The sequence below is a fragment of the Populus trichocarpa genome, chromosome 15 (genome assembly GCF_000002775.5).
Source record: "Populus trichocarpa isolate Nisqually-1 chromosome 15, P.trichocarpa_v4.1, whole genome shotgun sequence".
Lineage (NCBI taxonomy): Eukaryota > Viridiplantae > Streptophyta > Magnoliopsida > Malpighiales > Salicaceae > Populus > Populus trichocarpa.
In genome coordinates, this window is record NC_037299.2 from 9,415,859 (window position 1) to 9,440,505 (window position 24,647).

At 33.8% G+C, this 24,647-nt stretch overlaps 1 protein-coding gene and 1 long non-coding RNA gene across 4 annotated transcripts; one reads left to right on the forward strand and one right to left on the reverse strand.

The window, feature by feature from the left end:
- Positions 1-263: 263 nt before the first annotated feature.
- LOC112324304 (uncharacterized) lies at positions 264-828 on the reverse strand. Its single transcript, XR_002978072.2, has 3 exons — positions 804-828; positions 627-712; positions 264-513 (listed from the first exon to the last, which is right to left on the reverse strand). It is a non-coding gene; the product is annotated as an uncharacterized LOC112324304 (long non-coding RNA).
- Positions 829-2,721: 1,893 nt separating this feature from the next.
- LOC7474860 (transportin MOS14) lies at positions 2,722-24,000 on the forward strand. Of its 3 annotated transcripts, none has more exons than XM_052447577.1 (32): positions 2,722-3,010; positions 4,265-4,342; positions 4,525-4,587; positions 5,212-5,259; positions 5,346-5,492; positions 6,244-6,375; positions 7,815-7,855; positions 8,853-8,944; positions 9,447-9,574; positions 10,769-10,844; positions 11,049-11,169; positions 11,250-11,349; positions 12,268-12,349; positions 13,289-13,371; positions 14,198-14,314; positions 14,825-14,876; positions 15,104-15,259; positions 16,596-16,719; positions 16,802-16,883; positions 16,969-17,057; positions 17,136-17,210; positions 17,325-17,379; positions 17,763-17,882; positions 17,970-18,062; positions 18,154-18,299; positions 18,935-19,112; positions 19,225-19,830; positions 19,936-20,040; positions 22,287-22,446; positions 22,643-22,748; positions 22,836-23,166; positions 23,567-24,000. In XM_052447577.1, the coding sequence occupies exons 1-27, from the start codon at positions 2,888-2,890 to the stop codon at positions 19,501-19,503; spliced, it is 2,880 nt and encodes a 959-aa protein (XP_052303537.1). In that variant the 5' UTR covers positions 2,722-2,887; the 3' UTR covers positions 19,504-19,830; positions 19,936-20,040; positions 22,287-22,446; positions 22,643-22,748; positions 22,836-23,166; positions 23,567-24,000. The 3 variants fall into 3 exon arrangements, with proteins under 3 accessions (XP_052303537.1, XP_052303536.1, XP_024442426.2); XM_052447576.1 differs by having other exon boundaries at positions 22,865-23,166; XM_024586658.2 differs by having other exon boundaries at positions 22,643-23,166.
- Positions 24,001-24,647: the final 647 nt, after the last annotated feature.

Below are 24,647 nucleotides of genomic sequence, written 5' to 3' on the forward strand. Positions count from 1 at the left end.
AGCCTTTCTTCTCCTGGTCACTCCGAACTTTTCTTCTCCTTTCAGGTTAAGGCATATGCAGACAACTTCAAATTGAAGGGGCATCCCAATACTGATGACAAATAAATTTATTTTTCATGTCTTGTTTATAAGCCTGAAGTTGTTCAAATGGTTTACAGGCAGTGAGCTATGCTGAGAAAATCATATATCCAAGGAATGTAAACCATTTAATTCTTCACACGAATTTAGACATGAATTCAATCTGACAGATACAATGCAATAAATTAATTTCAATATGCATGCAATGCAATAAATTAATTTCAATATGCAAGATGCATGATAAAATTTGAACACTTCAAATTAAAAGTTTGTTCGCACTAGAAAAGTTAACATTAACAAGCGAATACATTAGCAATCAGCAATAAATTATCATAAACATCCAGCATAGTTTGAAGAAAAAAACACAGCAACACCAGCATCCAAAAATTCCAGCAACAGCAGCATGGGCATCCAAAAATTCCAGTAAGGATAATGCTATAAAAAAAACACTAGCAAATTAGCAACATATTAGAGTTCAACTATTGAAAGAATTAAATTAAGTATGCAAAATGTTAAGGGGAATTAACAAGGTAAAGTAAATTAATTACCCAGAACAATTATATTCCAAAATTGCACCAAGCCACCAATACTGCTTATAAACAATCAGTTGAGATTTTTAAACTTTCATCAAATTCTACAAAAACATAAATTAAAAAGTTAGATTAAACATATGTAAATAAATGATATTATAAAATAATTACATTTAAATTTGTAAAAGAAATTACCTGACTCAATCATCTCAAAATTTTCAATATAATCCATGTAATTGCTGATGGACTAGGCAAAAAACAGATTGAGAATCAAGCAGAAATATTGAGAATAGAGTTTAGACAGTGAGAACATTCAGGAATATCTTACTATTTTCTCAAAGGTATCAACGAAGGATAACAGAAAGAACACATCAAAGAGGGGTTCTCTTCCACATTTAAGAATTTCAAGAACAATACAGTAACATCCCCTGATCATCAAGAGGTTTCACAGTAACTAATCTGGACACCTAGCACAAAATGTTAACTGGTGGACGAATCATAGATATGCATCATACAAATGTCCTCTCATTGCTTTCAGGTTAGGCCTATGTTTTACTTAAATTCTATTTTGTCAAAAATAATTCATTTGCAAGTCAGTTGATAAATTTTATGCCTTCCAATTGAATTTCTACATTAGCTGAGCATGCATCCATTACACAACAGAAATGGTGTTCACCCCATCATGCAATCATTCTCTGAATTGATTAGGACAAACTAATCAATAACCGTAACAGTAGGAAAAAGGATTCTGGCAAAAAAATTGTTCCCTTACCTTGACAGGGCAAGCCAAAGGCAACAACAACGTAGGTCCTGAAAGTTGAGATGGACCACAAACAATGGCGAAACCTGAGGAAGATAAAAATAAAGCAGAAAATCAAGAGGAGTGAAAAAGGTCCAAGCCTTCCGAAGCCAATGGCAAGAAACGTCAAAGAAGCATCAAAGTTTGAAACAAAAAGTTGAACTTACAAGCACACAAAAATAAACTTTACCTTGTCGCCTTTTCTCTAATAGAAGAGTCCTCTCTTTCTGCTGCAAGTGAAGAGAGAAGCCAAGGGGCAAAAGCAAGACGCAGGGAGGATGAAAATTAAAGGGGCAAGAGTCAAGATGCAGGGGCAGAGGGCAAAAGCAAGATAGATGCAGAAGGGAGAAGAGGAAGGATGAAAATTGAAGGGCGGCGGCTTCAGAATGTCAATTAGGGTTAGGCAGCTTAGTGGTTTACTCTTTATTTATACTACCGGTTCGGTTCACCGGTTTAAGTGGTCAAACCGGAACCGAACCGAACCGGCAAGATTTTATGGTTTGAAAAATCGGTTTAATCGGTTTTCTTTCTCGGTTTGGTTTTCTCGGTTAATTTTTTATCGGTTCTCTCGGTTTTTTCGGTTAATCGGTTTTTTTGAACACCCCTACCACCTAGTATTTCCACCACACCAGAAGTCTTGGTTTCACCTTTTGTCTTTACTCTTCTTTGTGAACTCTGTGGATCATGATTTTAATAAGTAATATTAAAATAACTAAATATTAAAAAAAATATGATAAGATAAAAAATTCAAGAACAGATTATATTTTTTAAAATGATATTTCTTAATATTTATTATTATTATTTGATTTAATATGAGACCCAATAATAAATGACATTCTTGAATTTTTTATTTAAAAAAATATATTTTTTAAAATTATAATCCTAAATAACTAACTTATTCCAAACATCATAAAATCATAAATCATTATAGATTAAAAATTTGTTAAAATATTTTTTTATATGAAAATATATTGAAATAATATTTTTTTATTTTTTAAAATTTATATATATAAATAATCTAAAAATATAAAAAAATAATTTAAAATTTAAAATTTTTTAAAATAATTTTAAAATACAAAAATAAACCAGCTCGAGAAAATGCGTGCAAGATGTGTCACATGTCCGCCTATCTCTATCCGCTCAAGCTTTCCTCATTTGACAATCTGTGTCGTGGGTCCCTAGCAATAATAATCCGTATAGTCACCCGCCACGTGTACGAATGGATCATTCATTATGATCGTTGACAAGTCAATGACCATTTTTAAATTGCATCAAGTAAATCAGACGGCCCAAAAACTCTAACTCTACTACTCTGATCAAAAATCCCAAAACCCATAAAATCTTCTATTGACGGGGCGCCAAAACCCCCCTCATTTTATCAGAAAAATAAATAATAAATAAACGAAGCTCTCTTTCTCTCTATTATTATTATAAATTAAACGTTTGATTTCTCTGTAAAGTTTTTGTTTTGTTTTGAGAAATGGAGCTTCAAAATTCAGTGAAAGAAGCTCTAAATGCGCTGTACCATCATCCAGACGATGTGTTTCGTATGGAAGCCGATCGATGGCTACAAAACTTTCAACGCACAATCGATGCCTGGCAGGTACTTTTTATTGCTTTCATTTTTCCTCTTCTTTTATGAATGGATTTATCATTTAGGTTTGTGAAGTAGTTACCAGATTCACAGAGCTGGATTTGTTTTTAATATTTTCTCAGCTCCATTTTATATAAATTCTTACAATTTATAGTGTTGAATTTGTTTGGAATTTGAGTGTTGTGTGTGCTTAATTGTTTCGTGTACAGTGGAAGGAGTTGATTGTAATATTAGTTTTTTTTTTTTTGATATTGGAGCGTTATTCAATTATCTAGAAACGTTGGAATTAGGAGAAATTAGAATTATAAGTTTCAATTTTTGGATCTCATTGCTAACCTACTTACCTTTTTCTTCGTCTTTTTTTTTCACTTTCCGAATTAGAGTTATTTTTACCATCTAGAAGAAATATGACCCTTTTTGTTTCTGCATTAGAGCTGAAAATAGGATAGAAATGTTTCTAACACGAGAAGGGGATTTTAGGATGTGATGAATGACATATGGCTACAGTTACAGAATTTAGATTTAGTACATAAACCTGGTTTGAGGTAGAGGTTGTTGCCATAAGATTTTGTTGAGCAGGGACAATCATTTTGTTCTGGTATTTTTTTTTTTCATATCTAATTTCAAAACTGGTATCTGTTTGCTTTTGCAAATTTCTGTAACGAGGATAAGAGATTAGGGCTTTGTTTTGAGGTTCTGGCTTTTATTAGTTGGGTGGTTTTGGGCTTGGCTTGCTTAGAAACTTTGTACTGTTTCTTTCAGTTTTCTTCGAGGAAGTCAGAATATATACCAAAGATGAGTCTCATATAGATTACATTACATGAATATTAATTTTATAGATCCTCAAGTTATTATCATAGCAAGTTCGCTCTTTGCTTAACCAGTGTTGGAATAAATATCGAAGTCTCTATCCTAATTTATTCTCAATACTTTTACCAACTGTCTGGTTTCCGCTCTCTACTTTGGCTGTAAAGCTTGCTGTACTTGTTATTCTATTAGTCATTTTTCTTTGGATTTTTGGAAGCTATGTTATGTTGCAATTATTCTATTTGGAATTTTACAGTTAATACCATTTTTTGTCCACTATCCAACCCAAGTTAATTTATGTCTTTTCAATTCATTGTAGATTAATTATTGTGTTTTCAGTTTGTTAGAAATTTTATAATTATTAGCTTCTTTTTTTTTTTGAATCCCCACCTGTTTAAATTAGTTTATTTCCTTTTGTTTCATTAAATATTAATCAGTGTCTTTTTTGTCATTTAGGTTGCTGATAATTTGCTTCACGATGCCACCAGCAATCTGGAAACCTTAATATTTTGTTCTCAAACTCTTAGAAGCAAGGTAACTTCGATATTCGTTTAATTCCACGAAGTTTAACTGTATGCTCAATTTCTTATGAACATTACCATATTTTTGGTGCTCCTTTAACATAAGGAGGGTCCTTCCTTTCTGCTTTTTAGCTCCCCCCCCCCCTGTAATTCTGCGATGCTGTAAGCTTTAATCCATTTTGTATTTGATGTTAGGTACAACGAGATTTTGAAGAACTGCCCTCTGAAGCCTTTCGACCATTGCGTAGTTCCTTAAATGTGAGTTGGATTTCTAACATTCTTCTCATTACTGATAAAAGTTGGTTTTAATTTCTTGTGAATTATTAATGCACTTCTACATAATACGGAAGCCTTTGAAACTAACTATGATAGTTTCTCTACAGTAGGAGTGTAGTCATTTCTTTTCTGAATGTTGCATGAAAGAGGGTAATGTTTTGATATTGATTACTGTAATGCTTTTTAGTACTTGTCAAGAAGTGTGTGGAGATGACTTGAGACACTCGACCACAAGCTTAAGAAAACTATAATTAGTTTGAGGAGAGCTAAATTAGTACAGGGGTTGGTCACCTTTTCTGTCATTTAGTTTGAAAGCTGCACTTTACAAGGGGAAACTTGGTTTCATTCACATGCAGAAGAAGACGTTAATTTGAATTTATTTGTAACAAAAGTAATTAGATATTACTGAGTAGGTTTTGGCAATCTGTCCGTTTCTCTTCTTGAATATCAGATTCAGATTTGTTTTTTTGACTCCTGTAACATGTAAATTAGCATTTAAGTTCCACATTTCATATGAAATGATTTTCATTGTTTTGTGCATAATGCATGCTCATGCTGGCGTAATGTTAACTGTTTGCTTACATTGTCTATGGAATCTAATTGCAGACCTTGTTAAAAAAATTTCACAGAGGCCCCCCTAAAGTGAGGACTCAGGTATTATTATGAAAGTTCTACATATGCCCTTGTAATGTTACATTTTGATTCCAAGATGATATGGAGTTCATTTATTTGGCTTGTAGATTAGCATTGCTGTGGCTGCCTTGGCTGTACAAGTTCCTCCTGAGGATTGGGGGGATGGTGGTATTGTAAATTGGCTCAAGGATGAGATGACTTCACATCCAGAATATATACCAGGATTTCTGGAGTTGCTTACAGTTTTACCAGAGGTATTCTAGTTACATTTTTGTTTTTATTTTATTTTCTTATCTGTGCTTCAGGGACGCATAATGGCACTCGTAGTTTCTCAGACTCAGGATTTCACCCCAAAAATACCCTTATCAACTTGACATGACACAACATCACACAGATAAATGACAAGTATCTAACTGCTTACAATTAAAGTCTATGCAAAAAAGAAAAAAGAAAAAGAAGAAGATAAATGACAAGTAATTTTCTAAGTCTTTGCTTCTACATAACAATGAATGCCAAGGGAGATGGAAAGGGAGAAGAGTTGGGATTTCTTGATCCATGGAAGCCTTGCCTACCCATAACCATTTGAGTCAAGCTCAAGAAAAGAGACAAGAGAAAGGATATCTGTTTGTCTTCAATTTCCATTCCTCCTATTGGAATTGACAATATTTTAAGAGAGGAAAAAGGTAGATTTGCAAGGTAAAGCATTGCAGTCTACACACCTCCATGTCTGGCTAGTTATGATTTTAGAAGCATAGCTTTCTTCTTCCTGGAGGGATCCTGTTTGTTTTAATGCACCATATCTCTTTGTTGTTTGGTGAATCTTTAGGCTCTTCCTTGTGATTGGGAGAGGGATTCTGTATCACTCTTTACAAACAATGAAAACATGTTTATTGTGCACATCTTTTTTGAATACTTGTAATTACCTAGCTTGTGGGAAAATAGGACTTAGCAATTTATTGCATTGCTAAACCTCTTGTTACCTGTTTTTGTTTTCATTCATTCCAGGAAGTATTCAACTACAAGATAGCTGCTCGTCCGGAAAGACGCCGCCAATTCGAGAACGAGCTCACTTCTCAAATAGAGGTCGCTCTTAATATTTTGACAGCTTGCTTGAAAATAAGTGAGCTAAAGGAGCAGGTGAGAATTGTCCTCGTGTTGTTCTCTTCCCATCTACTTCTATTAAGCGGCACACAAATTGTATAATGCCAATTCATCCTTGTCAGGTACTGTTTTGGATAAGTGCATTGCTCATTTATGGTTCCTCTTAAGTTCATAATTTTTTGATAGGCATGCTTGCAAATTCTTTCTGATGGAATCAAGTATTGATGTGAAATCAAGAATTTAAATCAAAATTGGACTGATTTTTATCAGCTTACATTATTTTGGGTTTCTTGTGATGGGTGATGGTACTAAGTTTCTGCTGATATTTATGTGCAAAAGTGTTTAATCAGTTTCATTCTGTTAGATGCACTAGTTAGGAAGAGCAATGGAATTGATGTTCCAAGAGAGGAAGGGGAGAGGTATACCAGAAAGACCTCCCTTATCCTTAATAGGTGCCACTTTCGCCTTCCCATAATGTACTTGTCTTTGAACCTATTCCATTCTCTGGTTTTCACACATCCATCTTAACATCCACATCTCAATTATGTTCATTTTATGTATATTTTGTGTTTCTTTACCATCCAATGTTCACTACCTCGGAGTATTTCCTGTCTACTTGTAATTTTATATTCCTTAAGTTGTGTAAATGTTTTAATTTAAATTTAAAATTAGAAGAAATGAAAATTTTTCATTTAAATAGTAGATTTTTTAATGTAAAAGTTTAGGAAAAGGTTATACTCTTTTTCTAACTTAAAAAACAAATTATAAATAACTGTATATGTGTTTTGTAACATGTAGAGGACACTTAATTAAGGACTCAGGGAGGGGCTAAAACTTACCCTTCAGTTTTAATTGGGGATTTTTTGATAGCATAGCACATCTGTTGTGCTTCCCCATTTAACCACCATGCATTGGTGCAAATAAGATGTTACATTTAGTTTTTTTTTTTTAATTTAAAATTTATTTATTTCATTTTTCATGAAGATTGGATATACAATGGGTGAGATATAAATGGTTTCTTGTCCACGATTGACCTTGTTATTTGTATGGGGAACATTATTGCGAATAATTTTGTATCCCATGGAATTGTAAACATCAACCTTTGGAAATCAGTTTTCATTCATTTCAACACACATGACCTCATTTCTGACAATATCGTTACATCATCTCTGAGCCTTTTCAATTTGATTTTCAATTATTAATCGGTAATTTTTTAGGGTATTCCATGTCATTATTCTTTCTGTATTGGGCCATATGATTTTGTATTGTTCCTTGTAGAAGCATGCCTGATAAGCTTCTAAGAGCAGACCTAAAAGAGCGGAAAAAGACTTTTCTCCTCTTTCCATTTTGTCATTAGCATGTTTCTTATCTAGTTTTTTTTTTACCTGCCAGCAATTTTTAGTATGTTAATGGCATGTAAAAGATCTGCTCGAAATGGTGCATTAAATGGGGTCATTTTGTCCTTCTTTCATCAGGTTCTTGAGGCATTTTCTTCTTGGATTCGACTAAGGCATGGGTATGCATTTCCTTTTATTTATATTCTTGGGCATGCATATGTTTGGTTAAGCAATCTTGTTATTGATTTGAAGTAGTGGGAAATTGTATTGTGAAACCTGATTGGTAGTTTAAAGTGGTGCTTGACAGGAGATGATGATGTAGAAAATTCTAGCAAGAGTTGGATCTAGTGGTCGAATTATTTGGAATTTCAATAATGTCATTGTCCACCTGGAAAATCATCCTTGTCTTTTCTTTTTATTTTTTTATTATGAGAAAAGAAGAGAACATCCTCATTTTGATGTCCAAGAAAACGTTATGCACATTAGGCCATTTTGCTTTTATATGAGGTCATACGCTGCAAGTAGCCTGCAAAATCACCTTATGTTTGGAGTGGGGGGAGTGAGAGCGGATAAAGAGATGGAATTGAGGGAGGAATCCAACTCTCTTTTAGGAGAAAACAGGGGTGAAAAATTTAGCCTAGGGCCACCTCAATCAATGTCTCCAAAATGAGAAGAAAGTGGGGAAAGAGTTTACAGAGCTTGGATTTTTGTTATTTATTCACCTTCAAATAGTTGTAGAATTAGAGTATCACATTCAAAATCATCTTTCATTCATCTCTTATCAATTGATGAACTGTGAAGAAGTATTTTTGAAATTCAAAATTTTAGCTCCTTGCCTTCTCTCAGATTTTTAGTTCCAAATAACAAAAAGTCACTTTCTGATTTCCTCTTCCCCCATTTTCAATCTAATCCAAACAAGAGGAACCAAAATTATGATATCTCTTGGACTTTCTGCCCTTTTTATTTCTTCTTACTTTCATTCCTCCTGTAATGTTTTTTCCATAAACAAACTGCCAACGACTTCCTTTGTTCCAATGTTGATTTATCACTAGGTTTTGTGTTTGTTAGCACCATCTTGGTGTCAGTATATTATTACCAATGTTGGTCTTCTCTAATTTGGCCTTCTGAGAGCACCCAAAATTTTGTGGTTCTTATGTTAACTTCTGTTGGGTTCAGGATCCCTGGGTCTGTGCTTGCTTGTCATCCATTGGTGTATACAGCTCTATCAAGTTTGAATTCTGAGACCCTTTCAGAGGCAGTTGTAAATGGTATTGTAGTTGAAACCAGCTATATATGCTCAAAATTATTTTGGCAGTTTATGTAATATCATATTGGTGATCCATCATTTTTGTTCATTTCTGTTAAGTTTTAAAATTTAGGAATCTATTTGATGTTATCCTGATCTTGATCCCTAACAACGAAGTTGCTGCATTTACTCTGTTGCATCTTTGATTCTTCTATGCGTTTTGGGAACTATATCAACAACTTTGTGTATTAAATCTGTATCTCCTTTTCTTTCCAACCCACCTTTCTTCCCCTGTTAAAGTAGGATGATTAACATATTCAATGATTTCCTCCTCTTTCCAGTGTTTCAGGAAGATGCTGTTATTATTAATGAAATCTTTTTGCATGTCAATCATACATCTTGTCTTCATCTTAACCATTGTGTAGATGACAGTCAGACACAGTTGTAATTTGTAGAGGACTATAGGATCTGTAGGTGTGTTTGGAGTCCTAGACTTAGTCTTCTACTCTCCTAAATGTTTGCAGTCATATCAGAATTGATACATTACACAACAGCTGGAAACTCTGGTGGCATTCCCGTGCAGATGCCTTTAATTCAAGTGATTGTGCCTCAAGTCATGAGTCTAAAGGAGCAACTCAGAGATTCTTCTAAGGTATTGCATTCATAAAGTTCCATATTGCTGTTGCGGTTATGTAGCCCAATCAGTGATGATACTGTATAATATTAGATCTGCTAAACCAATAACTTAAAACAATGGCCCCTGTTAAAATGGTGTGTGGTTCATTTGAATTCATTCACTCTGTTTTGTTGCTGGGGTGGGTAGACCTTGAATTGCAATAGTGATGCTGCCTATGCACTCTAAATAGGGTTCAAGACCTCAAGGTTGACTACTCGTGAATTTCATGGAAATGCTTTTAAAATTTCTTGGTTATGGAGTAGTTATTCATATTTAGTTTATGCAGCTTTTAAAGAAAACTTACTATTCAAAGCCTGCATCCAAATTTGATAAAAATAAATTAATTTATGAGACAAATTTGGATTTATGTGAAATGATGGATGTGCTGTTCAATAAGAAACTGTAATGGGAGGGGAATAGAGATTATTGTTAATATACAGTTAAGCAAGAGAAATGATACGATGTAAAGAAAATTTGCATATAATACATGAATCGATATATATATATATATATATATATATATATATATATATGTGTGTGTGTGTGTGTGTGTGTGTGTGTGTGTGGGCGCTTTATTTTTATAACTATGCCTCTGATGTGTCTTTTCAAAAAGATCAATTGTTGACTGAAGTTGATGGGGGTTTCCACTATCAGAATGAGGCATGTTCTATTCAAATGAATAATAAGATTAAGATAATTAGCATCTGTCTGCCCCCCATATGTAATATTTCATTTTGTTTGGAATAATATGAAGATGATGGCCAAAATGATCTGTATTTTCTAATTGATAATGGCTTTACATTCACTGGATGGTAATGAATAAGGAATTCTATGTGAGTTGGTGTGAATCAATCATTAGCTGACTCGGTTCTAATTTTTTGCCTTTGGTGGAAGTTGGCTCCTGAAATTTCTTATTAAAAGGAGCTGCATGCCCGGGCCAGCGATTGAAGGATAATATTCATGCTTTAATTCCTCCCTAGCATTTTGTTTTTTAATTGGAGATGCTCTACCATCCATTGCACTATGGCGGTGTTCTAGGCTTGAAATTTTATGTCCTTTCATTATCCAATTTTTTAGTGGAGTTGCTCTTCCAACATATTTGCATACATTGTCATAGCAAGAACCATATAGCAAATCAGATATTGTAATTTAACATGATGTTTCTTTTAGGATGAAGAAGATGTGAAGGCCATTGCTAGATTATTTGCAGACATGGGTGATTCGTATGTCGAGCTGATTGCAACTGGTATATACTTTTCCTACCTGAAGCAACTAGTACAAAGTTTTTGTTTGTTCTTTTCACCTTGAGGTGTAAATGTTATGCTTCTTATTGTTCACTTTTCTTTGAAGCAACACAGTGCTCATGGTTGAATAGCGAAGCCAGTTTTGTACTGTTATCTTTCTCTTTTTCAGTTGATTAGCATTTTCGGAAATTCCCCCCTTTTTCCAGGTTCTGATGAGTCAATGATTATTGTAAATGCATTATTAGAAGTTGCTTCACACCCAGAATATGATATTGCTTCAATGACATTCAATTTCTGGCACAATCTTCAACATATCTTGACTAAGAGGTGAATCCATATGGAATTTTACTGCATTAGCTGCATCCTTTTCTACAGGAAGTCTGAATATAATGATTCTAATCTACCAGGGATTCCTATACTTCATTTGGCAATGAAGTATCCATTGAAGTTGAGAGAAGTAGGAGGCTGCAAGTTTTTCACTCAGCCTATGAGTCCCTTGTGTCCCTGGTGAGTTTTTTTTGTTAATAAGTGCAGGAACTCAATATTTGTTCTGTCAATTGTGAAACAACTTCAAATAGTAGTGCATGTTTGCATATTATAAGAAGCTTCTATCCCAAAAATCAATCATGAAGTGGAAACAACTTAGGTTACTAGTGTGTGATTTTATACCCTTAGAAGATTCTTTCTCCAAATAATGCTAGGCAACTCTGGATGATATTGCTATTGTTTGCTCACCTTTGTCATTATCACTCTTATTTGCATCCATTTGTTGGGATTGCTTTGTTAATACCTTGCAACGGAATGTCCTGACTTTATTTCTATGTCGTTGTATCTAATGGAGAGAAACAAATGCATTACTGATGTTTGGCCAAAGCATGCTCATAGAAATTTATGCAGTACTGAAGCTGCACTGCTCACACTTTAGCTATCAATGTAGCATGTAACACAGCAGTTACAGTGAAAGCAGTATTTAGCCTCCCCATGTTTGGTCTCTTGGTTATTATAGTTCTTATCCATCTTATGCTATGAATGCACTGCTTAATTTTGTATAAATCAAGAGTAATGATTTGATAATGCAGTCCCTGGTTTTGGTTGCTTAATTATTAGAGTTCTTATCATCTTTGTTTTCTACTTATTTGCTTACAACCGCAGAATTTGCAATTTCCATAATTAGCCTACCAAAAGTTCACATCAATTTCCTTTTGTTTGTGAAGTTTCGTTTGTCTCTGCCAATAAATATATGCTTATGAGAAATGGAACAGTTATTGGCCGACTTTTTTTCTCTTAAGCTGTAATTGCTCGCTGAAGGGAAGGAGAATTAGTTTATAGTTTTATCAAGTGAAAGCATGCACATTAAAAATAACCATTTTCCTTTGTTATATGTTTCATAAAAGATCTTAAAAGAGATATGGTTTGTCATCACAGGTTAGCTTTCGAGTTAAATATCCTCAAGATTATCAAACCCTGTCAGTTGAAGATCTCAAGGAATTCAAACAGACAAGATATGGTAATGATTGGCTCTTTGATATTGGATATTCCTTTGCTTGTCCTGTCATAAGCTTTCTGGAGAATACTTTAGCACTGTTTTGAATATTTCAAAAATCATTAAGCAAACAAAAGGCATGTAAAGGCAATTTAATATTGATTGTATTTCATTGTGAGCATATTCCAAATGCCATTATTTAAGACAAAGTGTCTTGTTCCTTTTAGGTTACTATAGTATAAAACTGTAAGAATCTCATCGTACTTCGTTCTTTCTGACTAGGTTATGCTGTCAGATGACAAACAAGATTACTGATAAGCAATTATTTTGAAAGAAGTGTGAGAAAAAAGTGCTAACTTCCTAGTATTGGTGATCTTGAGGCATTGGATTTATGTTATTGGAAAAAATGTACTTTTAGATAGTTTTGAAGGAAACATAAATAGGTTTTGGTTCTGTGATAGAAATTGTGAGGTAATAATAGAAGTTAGCCCAAAACAGATTGTCAAGGTGGCTGGTTTATGTAGCTGATGCCAATGAGTTTGGTAGAGAGACTTACATGTGATGAGTTCAATGATAGAAATTGAGTTTTTATTTGTTTTTGAAATTTTAGATACGGTTCAACCTCTTAACTTTTTATCAGTCACTTTCACTTTATTTGATCAAACAAACGTTTCTTGGCACAATCCACGTTTGGTTTTAGTTTCTGGCAATGATTCGAATCAAAATATTGTTTAAATTTGGATTTACTTGTTTGCTTGTCCATCACTCAATTGGATAAATTATTTTCCTCTGTTGCTATAGTTTTAAAACTGTTCATTGCTTGCACTTTTGTTGTTAGTATCTTTCAATTGCTAAGTTTGTTATATGCCTCTTTAATTTTTTCAATCTGCCTGTTTCATATTTTACCTTTATGAGACCTGAGATAATATTCTACAAAACTAACAAAATCTGTGACCCTTCTAGCTGTCACGGATGTATTAATTGATGCAGCATCAGTTTTAGGCGGTGATGCAACTTTGAGAATTCTTTACGTGAAACTTTATGAGGTGTGTATTATATTTTGATCCATAACAATTTTCTTTGGTTTTGTGGAAAGATGCTTGGGAACCGGAAACTAAGGTTTAAGTCTTCATTTTAACTAACAGGGCGTGCAAATTACAAATGGAAGCCATATCCTTTCTTGAGGCTTTAGTGGCATCCAGGAATTGTGTGTAAATTTTTTTATGAATTAATTTTCAAATAAACCAAACCTCTGATTTGTACTAGTTTTTTAGTAAATTGGTTGTTCAAGAATTGGTTCAATTGTATTCAGAATTATTTTAGTTTCAAAATGGAAATGAGAGATAACTATAATGACATCTGTTGACATTATTTGTCTTACAAAGTGCAATACTGTTCTTTTACAAAGCAAAGGATTGGGATTTAACCTACCAGAGGAAAATCCTTTGGATTGGGTGAGGACTACTCTCCATTTTGCAGACCAATTTAGCTATTTCATATGGAAATAACACTGATTTAAACAGAAATCTTGTGAAAAGCCATTTGGTGATCATATCTTTCAACAATATCAATGCAGCAAAGAAAATCTGGCGTTTCAATAACCATGCTTTATTTTACCATTGTGATTAAAACTTTTGGAGCCTCATTTATAGAGATCTTGTTGCTTCTGGTGTTTTCCTCAGATTGCCTTCCATGCTGTAATGCTGTGCAACAACCGTCTTGTTTCCTAAAAAGGGCACATGCTTTATATGGATTAATTTTTTTAGGAGTTATATGAGAATCTTTTTGCATGACACCCTCAAGGAATATTTCAATGATCCTTTTTAATTATGTTTATCTGTTTGAATCATGTATCTTTTTGTATGGTGGAAGGCCCGAACCTGCTTGGGGAATGGACATAATCAATGGCATCCAGCTGAAGCTGCTCTGTTTTGCATCAGAGCTATATCAAATTATGTTTCAACAGTCGAAGCTGAAGTAATGCCCAAGGTAATACATCTCTGATATTCCTTTTTTTCTTGGATTTTTGCTTTTCGCACTGTATTATGTTGAGGGCTCTTCTATTTTACAGGTGTGGCTATGTTGCTGTTTCTTTCTTATGTTGGGAAATCATTTAACTCTTCAAATATCTACTATTTGATTGTGTTTGTCTTTTATTTTGTAACGCAGTTGCATGGCATGTCCTATGGGTCCTTAATTTTAGCATCTCTTAAATATTGTGATCGGTGCATTAATTGTTTATGTTGTGAATTGGAAAGCAGAAAAAGAAAAACAGCACTTGGCAGTGTATTTGGTTGATAGATAATATTTATATATAATCATAATGTGGACAAAACCTATTACTCCTTTAGTCTTATAGCCAGAAATTGACTCCTTGTTTATATCCATATTCTTAATTTAGCAGTTTATGGATTGTAAATAGTTTACTTGATTTCAGATTGTCTTAGTTCAGAACTCTCAGAACATAAGAAATCTTGTTGGCTGATTCTTTTCAAACAGATTATGTCTTTGCTTTTGGAACTTCCTCATGAGCCCCAATTGCTCCAGACAGGTAATTAACCTTCATGGTTGGTAGATTCTATTTTCTTTGTTTTAAAAATTTAATGCTTTCTACCAAGTGGTTGTAGATGTTAGTGTGGAGTGGAGATGGTGAACCATCTCTGTTCAAGTTACAGATTCACTTGGTTTGACATCCTAACCACCAGTGCATTGGCCTCACCAAGCAAGTTGTCTCTGGATGTGAAATCTGAAGTTACTAAGTTATGGCAAAATTTTCAGTGTGCTTAACGATTGGGGCATATTCAAAATGGCTTGATGCGTCATCAGATGGATTTCCTCTATTGTCTTCAGTCATTAAAGTTCTGCTGAGTGGCATGAGTAAATCAGAAGATTCTGCAGCAGCTGCGGCAGTGGCATTCAGACACATCTGTGATGGTACTGTTCTCTTTAGTCGAGTAATTATTTTCACCGCTGTTTGTTTTTGGCTTTAGGAGCATTTGAATTTAGGGAAGTATGTGTAAGTTAGCAACATTTAGTTATCAAGTTTCTTGTGCATATAATAACAATTGTTAACACTCTGCCTTCTAATTTCTGTGGAGCATATTCTGATCCTCTCTCCTTTACTAAACAAAGCTTTGTGTTTTAGGTCTACATGCTTGATGGGTCTTAGTTGTATCTGTAAAGAATGTTGATGGCATTGGAATTAAAACCCTTGATACTTGATGAACTAATGCCAATTGTATTCTTTGAAGTGTTAACCTTATTAGTGAAAGGTGGTGATGAAGGCATATGGATTTTGATTCTGCATGTTTTAAGGGTTCTATCTTGTTTTGAGGATCTTCTAAAGGGGTTTTGGGTCCTAAAGTTATTTATTTTGTCTTTTTCATAACTTCCTGCTTTAGAGGCTTTTTAAGAAGTTAAATCAGCCAATATTCGAAGGAATTCAAGGAAGATTGCTTGTTCTCCTTGCTATTGCTTGACACTATTAATAATATATTAAAAAAAAACGAAAGAAGGCGACATGGGGGTGTTCCTGTCTGGTACATGATAGGTAAATTCCACTTTCAAGAAACCTTAATGAAAGTAGTTGATTATGTTGAATATGGTAACTGCAGGTTGTTTTAGGGCATCCTGGACTCTGCCCTTGGTTTTGTATCCCATCTGTCCTGGATTCTACCCGTGGCTTGTATCCCACTCTATTTACACATCAATAGGGGGTTGCATTAAACATAACCCATATCAAATTTAAAGAATTGAACCAATACATATTTTGCTGGTTATCACTTGTGAACGATTGTTTCTTATTTTTCAACTAGATATTCTAGTGTTGAACCTGTGATTTAAGGGAAACTATTTATGCTTCAAGTGTTTTTGTGTTCCAAGAGAATTAGAGTTATGGTTTGAATAGCAAGACGAAACTGAATGATTGCAAATTCTAAACAATCATGTTTAGCTTTTTTAGCTTGTCAACAGCTAAAATGCAAAATGAAGTTGAGAAAACCACTAAAATGAAGAAGATAAAATTTTTTAGTATATGCTTTATATCCTCCAAATCATGAATGATTATTATTCTTCCTTGTGAGTATTTATCATTTTTTACTCCTACTATTAGCGGTTTTGCCCTGTACTCCATAGAAGATAGTTATATTTGGTCCTTTTTCTTGTGAATCCTACTTTCTGTCACTCTATTGTCTCATCGATACTGCATTATGTGATTTAGTGTTGTATTTTGAAAACCCTCTCTCAAGCATGGATCAAATGTTGACTGTAGATTGCCGGAGAAAGCTTTGTGGATATTTTGATGAACTCTTTTCCATATACCACAGTGCTGTAATTGAGGGAGGTAGTTTTAAAGTTTCTGCTGAGGACTCTTTGCACATGGTTGAAGCCTTCAGGTATATTTTTTATTTGAGAGTCCTGGAGATTAGTGCAATAGCTCAGAGCACTTGATTTTGATGTTTATGCATTGTTTTGCAGCATGGTCATTACAGAACTTCCAGCTGACCAGGCTAAGCAGGCGTTGGAGAAATTATGCTTGCCAGTTGTTACTCCTCTACAGGTTAGGTTGTTTTATTCCTGATGGATTTTTTTCAGAACCGTTCTTGTTTGATAACACTTAGCAAGTTCATAATGTGAACAACCAGGAAATTATTAGTCACGGTCCAGAAGTATTGGAGAAGAAACCTGCTCGAGAGTTAACAGTTCATATTGATCGACTAGCATACATCTTTAGGTTTGATTGACTTCCTCTGTTTATTTTGTTTAATTTACCTCATCAATATTCACAAGTTTCAAATAAAAACAATTTCAGGTATGTAAATCACCCAGAAGCTGTGGCAGATGCAATTCAAAGGCTTTGGCCAATTTTGAAAGCAATCTTTGACATGTAAGTACATGCGGGGTACTATAAGAAAAGCAGTATTCATGTTTAAATATTCCTTGGTTTTCTGTCTTACCTGATCTTGGTTTTCTGTCTTATCTGATCTGTGCTTTTCTGAAGTCGTGCTTGGGATATGCAGACAATGGAGTCTCTTTGCCGAGCTTGTAAATATGCTGTGAGTTTGCTTAGTTGTATCTTCACTTCTTTTACTCATGAACTTCAGAAAACTAGATATGAGAGGTAATTCAATTTTTATAATTTAACTGTCAAAATAATCCTTGTCAAGAGCGTCTAACTATTTTTTTCAAGCCATCTCAAAAATAGCTTTGTGGTTCATTAATGTTAAAGTCACTTTCTGATGATGTCGGGTAATATTTTTGTATAATGTACAACTGACTCCTCTCTATAGATGTGTGCTCATAATGATAAAGTATACATGTGAACTTCTATTTTTCACTTAATTGGTAGAGTAACAAAGATGCAGTATTTTGTTAGTGATTTTGTTTAGTAAGAAATCATCTATACCCTGAGATATTAATGAACTTGAGTTTTCTTTAGGTGAGAACATCTGGAAGATTCATGGGAATCACAATTGGAGATATGCTAGAAGAGATTCAAGGCCTGTTCCAGCAGCACCACCAGCCATGCTTCCTTTATCTCTCCAGTGAAGTTATAAAGGCATGTCTTTTCTTCCTTAAATGTATTGCATTTTTTAAAATTTCTGTTTAATTGTAAAATCAACTGTCATATTATCTTGGGATGCAGATATTTGGTTCTGACCCATCATGTGCGTACTATCTGAAAATTTTGATTGAAACCCTCTTCAAGTGCACAACATGTCTTCTCACCAATATCAAGGTTCCACAGCAATGCATTTCCTTATGTCGATCGAATTTTCTACAAGGGCATGCACTTGTGGCATTGAATCATTTTTGCATTTATTGTGCAGGACTTTACTGCCAGACCAGACATAGCAGATGATTGTTTTCTGTTGGCATCGAGGTGCATTCGCTATTGCCCTCAAGTATTTATTCCATCCACTGTATTCCCATCATTAGTGGATTGCTCAATGATTGGCATCACAGTACAACACAGGTATAACTCTCTATATCTGTGCGAGAACACCTGGCCATTGCAATTAATATTTCATCTAGGCACATGTCTAAATGCATATGTCATGGCATATTAGGCAGAGTGAGAAGGATATGACAGAACTGATATGTTGATGCATCAATTTTTGAAAATTTGGACACAATAGGGCATAAATATGTTAATAGATGAACATATTTTTACTATAAATTCGTGTAATTTCTATTACCTTGTGATATAACAAGTGCCAAGGAGGTTCATAAGATGCGATTAAAATACTTGACATCACAATTGCATGTTGAATACAAACTGATCTGTGTTTCACCTTTTGCATTAATAAGTGATAAATGGTGCTATTTATTGTAATGTGTGCCAAATCATGTCTGTGATGTATTCATGGCTTTCCTCCTTGCATCTGAGTCCATTCCTTGGGTATCAGATTAGCATTTTATTATTCCTTATTCTGCATTTTCTTGTCACGTGCAGGTTTATTTTTTTTTGGTAATTGGGTAGGGCTTATGAAACTTTAGAAATAAACATGCTTCCTCTTAAATTTATAGTTTTGATTCTTTTGAAACTCCATGCTTCCAAAGTGAATTGTGCCTTTTCACATCACCTATTTTATTTTTCGATCTTTGCAGAGAGGCCTCCAATTCCATATTAACTTTCTTGTCAGATGTCTTTGATCTTGCAAAGTCTACCATGGGAGAACAATATTTAACTATCAGAGACAGTGTCATCATTCCCCGAGGTGTCACTATCACCAGAATTTTGGTTGCCTCATTAACTGGAGCACTCCCTAGTTCTCGATTAGAAACGGTAGCTCATATTCTTGACCAGAATTTTTATTGGCGACAGTTGTTGAAGTAAATTACTGCTTGGTATTAATTCAGAAATTGAAGGAAGCTGCTGCTTTTTTTTTTTTTTGCAGGTAACATATGCTTTAGTAGCACTAACTCGTGCATATGGAGCAAGTGCACTGGAGTGGGCCAGGGGGAGTGTTTCTTTAATTCCATCAACAGCAGTCACAGAAGTGGAACGAATAAATTTTTGTCAAGCATTGGCCGATGCAGCATCTGGGATCGATGTCAACTCCCTGATGGCTCCAATTGAGGAGCTTTCTGATGTTTGTAGACGTAACAGAACAGTTCAGGAGATTGTTCAAGGAGCTTTAAGGCCGCTTGAGTTGAATTTGGTCACTGTATCATAGGGGAGAGGGCACCATTTTGATTAGGCATTATTTGATAGTCACTTGAATGCGAATTAGCCTTTTTATACTCATTCATCATTGTGTATTATTGACCTTTCTCCAATTTTTTCAGGAGAATCGTTACACCACCTCATGGTGATTGGGAGAGAATGGGTGGCTCTTTGTATCTTTGTTCAAATGATTTGAGATCTTTGAGTGGTTTGGACCGCATTGGTTTCAATTTTTGGGGTCAAAAGTTTTGGTATAAATTTGTAATTTTAGTGTGTAATGGTGGGTGGAAAGGAAATGTCTTCCATGTTATGATGATTGGTATTTTTATATAAAGAGGTAATTTTTGCAACTGTGATTTTATTTTTGTCCTGCCCATGGTTCTTTTTTTTTATATATATCTGGTAATAAAAGGCAATGCTGTGGCCGAATACTCTCTTGTAGAACCGAGTCGCTGGGGATGACAAAGATTCCCTGCACAACATGGCCGAAGGTCTATATTTTCTTGGAAGTTGGAGTTTGGAGACTGGAGAATTATACACCTCTAAGGTTTGTTGAGGACTGGATTACTTTTTTGGTTATTATTATTGAAAAACTGTCTACTAGAGACTTCTTTTTTACTTCCATCAAAACCAAAAATAAAAATCTGTTTTTCAGGTAATTTCTTAAATACTAAAAAAAAATTGAAGTTCTTTTTATAGTGTTTTAACTCTTTATTTAAATAGTAGAGCATCGTAATATATATATATATATATATATATATATATATATATATATAAGGGGTGAACATGCTATTTTTTAATAAAAAAAAAATTCAATAAATCAGGGTCAAGTGCGCATATCTGACTTGCTCCCGTGTGTAAGATGCAAGGCCTGATTTTTTTATTTTTTATTTTTCCATTGGTTTTCTTTGGGTTTTTTTCACTCCAAAAAAAAACTTTATTAGATTTGTTTAATCTTCAGTTTTAACATGAGTCTTTAATATTGTTTATTTAAGAAGTAAAGCATCTTAATATATTATTTTTAACCGTTTCATATTAATTCATGTTGTGGATAGGTTCGTTCGCACACGTGGAGCTGATTTTGAGTTTGTCACCTATAATTTTTTAAATTGTGACACGTCATATGTTACCTAACATTTTTGTTTAAAAAGAATATAATAAGGGGTGAACATGTTATTGTTTTAATAAAAAAAATTCAATAGATCAAGGTCAGGTGCGCAGATCTACTTGCTCCTGTGAGTATGATGCTAGGCCTGACTTTTTTCTAATTTTGTATTGGTTTTCATTTGGTTTTTTTTTCACTCCAACAAAACCTTATTAGATTGGTTTACTTTTCAATTTTAACATGTTTTTTTAATATTATTATAAATTTTTGTTGGAATTTTAATAATTTTTTTTAATATTATGTATATGATATGAAAATAGTAATACTAATAATAAATTATTCATGAAAATTCTATTCAATTTTTTTTTTATTTTTAAAATTTTAAATAGATTCTGAACATGATTTTACTATATTTATAATTTTTTTAGTTTTCCACTACACATAAAATAAGAACATATTATTTTGATTTTTTTTTGTTATCTTGATGTAACAATCATAATTTTTTTTAATAAAAACAATAATTCCAATTAAAATATTTGTGTTCACTATGATAAAAAAATTTATCTTGAAAAAATAAACTCACAACAATTATTTTTTCAAATTTAATAATAATATTAAAAAAATCCCTGGGATCAGGATACTTTTCTTATGTTTAATTTTTTTTTTTTTGGTCATATGCGGTGTAACATGGGCATACAAGTCAGTCAGTTCTATTTGTTCATTTTCCTATATTTTTAATTATTTTTCATTTATCTTTTAATATGGGAAATTTTTTAATTTAACTATTTGTGATTTTCTCAATCAAATTTACGAAATGGGCCTCACATGAAAGATTCAAACCTTATTTGATTTAACATCAGGTGATAATTGTTTTTAATAAATCAAATTTACGCTATAGGTATTTTTTTTTATTTTTTTTCATAACAAATGATATTCAAGTGTTATAAATATATTTTTTAAAAAAAAAAACTTGGGTTATTGATTCATCAAGGTTAACTAAGTTAGTTTTCTTATAGAATAATGTTGGGTTCACTAACGATAAACTGCCCCATCAACACTGGCACACATCGAACCCATAGTAAGAGAATGCAGTGGCAGTAAGAGAATGCAGTGGCACTTCTAGCAACACGATAGAAGAGCATTTTTAGATGTCAAAAGATGTCGGACACATCTTCGAAGTGTTTGAGCTCCTCCCACACGTTAGCGAATGCACCACATGCGCTTATACCTTTATATAATCAGTTAAATGTTAAATTTCCCTTAAGATAACCTGATAAAAACGAAAAAATCTCATCGACACTAGTTTTAAGATATTTGCTTTTAAAAGTATTTTGATTATTTTATTGTATTTTTTTTATATATTTTTATCGATATTCAAATTCCTAAATGCTCCCAAGATAAATTGACAACGAAAGAAAAAACAATACAAAAATGCCTCTTAATACCGGTTTTAAATTTTTTGATCCCAAAGATATTTTGTTCTCCCATCTTCACAAGCGCAGGATTGCACATCAGGATCTTAAACCTGAAAATATTATCTTGGATGCTGATGGGCATGTAATGGCCCTCTGCCCATGCACTCTTATTCTTTGGAAGGATTTATGGAACTCATTAAAGTTCAGTTTTCTTTTTCAAAAGATAATAAAATTGTACAAGTTGAGCTCCTGAAACTTATAGCTGTCATGCAGGTTATCCCGACCACTTTTAGACTGGCGAAGGACATTGATGAATCAAGTTGAGTGGGACCACTGAAAAGTGGCTTCGGAAATTTTATAGTTTAAAGGACACAATAAAGATGCAGATTGGTGGAGTGTTGGAATGCTTTTGTCTGAAATGCTAACTGAGCAGGTAATATGTCGGATTAATAAGGACTATGGCTAAAAAAACAGAAGCTAAAAGTTACTATGGGAGTCTAGTTAAAAAGGGTTTGTGTTTCGCATAGTCCTCAACCCACCCTTCCCTCCCCACAGAGTCATTAAGAGAAATTTCACAGGAGGCACTGTGTTTTTTTTTCTGGAAATGATCTCTAAATTTCTTGTCTCAGCCCCCATTTACACACTCGAATAGAAAGAAGCTTCAGGAGAGAATTATCAAAGAGAATCAAACTTCCACCGTATCTTAGCAGTGAAGCTCCCTCTTTTCTGAAAGGAGTAAGTATACACTTTTGTGATTTTGTCCCCTCTTCTACGGTTTATTTGAATTCCTTTTTCCAAAATAAGAGCTCAAAAAAACAACAGAGTTTTCGTCTTTTTTGTGGCTGCTGCAGAAAGAACCATCAGGAGGTCAGGCAGTGGTCTTGGTGAAGGGGATGAGGTCAAAGGCCTTAAATGGTTTCAGTCAATAAACTGGAAAAAAAAATAGAGGCGAAAGAACTGTAGCCAAAGTATAAACCAGATTTGGGTGGCAGACTGTCCGGCGAACAATGCCCTTGATGACTCACCAGCTCCCACATCAACAGCCGGTGAACATTTTCAAGGGTATACTACTTGTGTTTCTCTTAAACCTTGGCTTTCCATCCGGATGAATTAAATGATTTTGAAACAAGCCAGCCAGCCCAATTGGATCTTTGTAAGTATACCTTTCTTTTGCTGAACTTGTTTTTTTAACACGAAAAATGAAAAAAATAACTAAATATGCATTCATCTCTCACGTATAATATGCGTTGTTTCTTGAATAAATATGTTAACTACTCCATCAAAAAAGATGTGAGATTTAATTACTATAACACAGGACATGATTCGTTTTAGAAATATTCCACAAACTAGAATACGTGTACTCTGTCCCAATTAGCTAAGGTAGCTGCTAGAATAAAGTGTTTGTTATAACGAACCTATGAGAAAGAAGCAACAATCTGATGAGGCCCCCCCCCCCCCCCCCCCCCCCCCTTTTTTTTTTTCATTTATCCCTTCAGATTTTGATACTTGGTGAAACAGGATAAAATTGGGTTTGTTGCTATGGTTCCATACAGGTTCTTATGCTAGTTGCAAGCTGATGAGATTGCAAGAATGTGAGATTAATTAAGTTTTTAATCCAAACTCAAAATCATGGTAGAATATCCAATCCAAAGCACTGTGGTCCTATTTGGATTGCTTGGAAAGAGAGAAGATTCTGTTAACAACTTCCTCATGGAGGTGATGTAAAGCACTGGTGAATAGAAGAGAGAATATTTCTTAAAGCACAAAGAGTAAAGTAGCATAGAAGAATCTTGTTTTTCACTGGAAGACAAGCAACATACCGAGTGCTACTTAGAAACTTCATGAGACACTCTCTCCCGTATAACAGTTTTATCGATGTAAATTTTTGTCAATATCTATACTCATTGTTTGTCAGTACATATATTATTGATGTGCTCATGGACAGAAACAATTTGTTGAAAAAAACTTTTATAAGCAATTTATGGTATATCGATGAGTTTGTCGGTAAAAAAATACTGATAAATTTATAGACAGACAAAACACAAAAAAAAAAATGTATCTGCTTCATTCTGTCGGTATCTCCATTAGTAAATTTAACATATCATCGACAAGAAAACCGTATGTAATGCCATCAGTGTTTCTATTTGTCCATCGGTAAATATAACATATTGTCAATAGAATACCATTTGTAATTTCATCGATGAGTTAACAGTAGTAATGATATTTGCAGTGATTCTTTTCCAATTCTCTTTGGATTACACCGACGTAGTTGTTCTATTGGTAACCCCGTCAGTAATATTTTAAAAATATATATATTTTTTTAAAAAATATTGAACAGAAGTAGAAAATAATTAAAATAATATAAAAATCAAATATTTATTACAAATTTAAATATTTGTATGTTTAAATACAAAAAATTTAAAATAAAAGCGGCGTTGGAGGAGGTTGGTCGTCGCCGGGACCGTGGGGCCAATTAGAGATTGCACATATACCACCCATCTATGACCTCATCTCCATTACCAATTAGCGAAGTTCTTTATAATCAACAGTGAATCGTTCATATTTTTCATTAAGATGGGTTATCTGAGTCTGTACTAGTTGGTCTAACATTGCCGTGAATTCTAAATTTTTGAG

Excerpts from the sequence above, each read along its gene's own strand:
- LOC7474860 (XM_024586658.2), top strand. The coding sequence starts at position 2,888 with ATGGAGCTTCAAAATTCAGTGAAAGAAGCTCTAAATGCGCTGTACCAT. Across the intron at positions 5,260-5,345 it reads CCCCTAAAGTGAGGACTCAG|ATTAGCATTGCTGTGGCTGC; the intron begins GTATTATTATGA and ends TTTGGCTTGTAG. Across the intron at positions 10,845-11,048 it reads TGTCGAGCTGATTGCAACTG|GTTCTGATGAGTCAATGATT; the intron begins GTATATACTTTT and ends CCCTTTTTCCAG.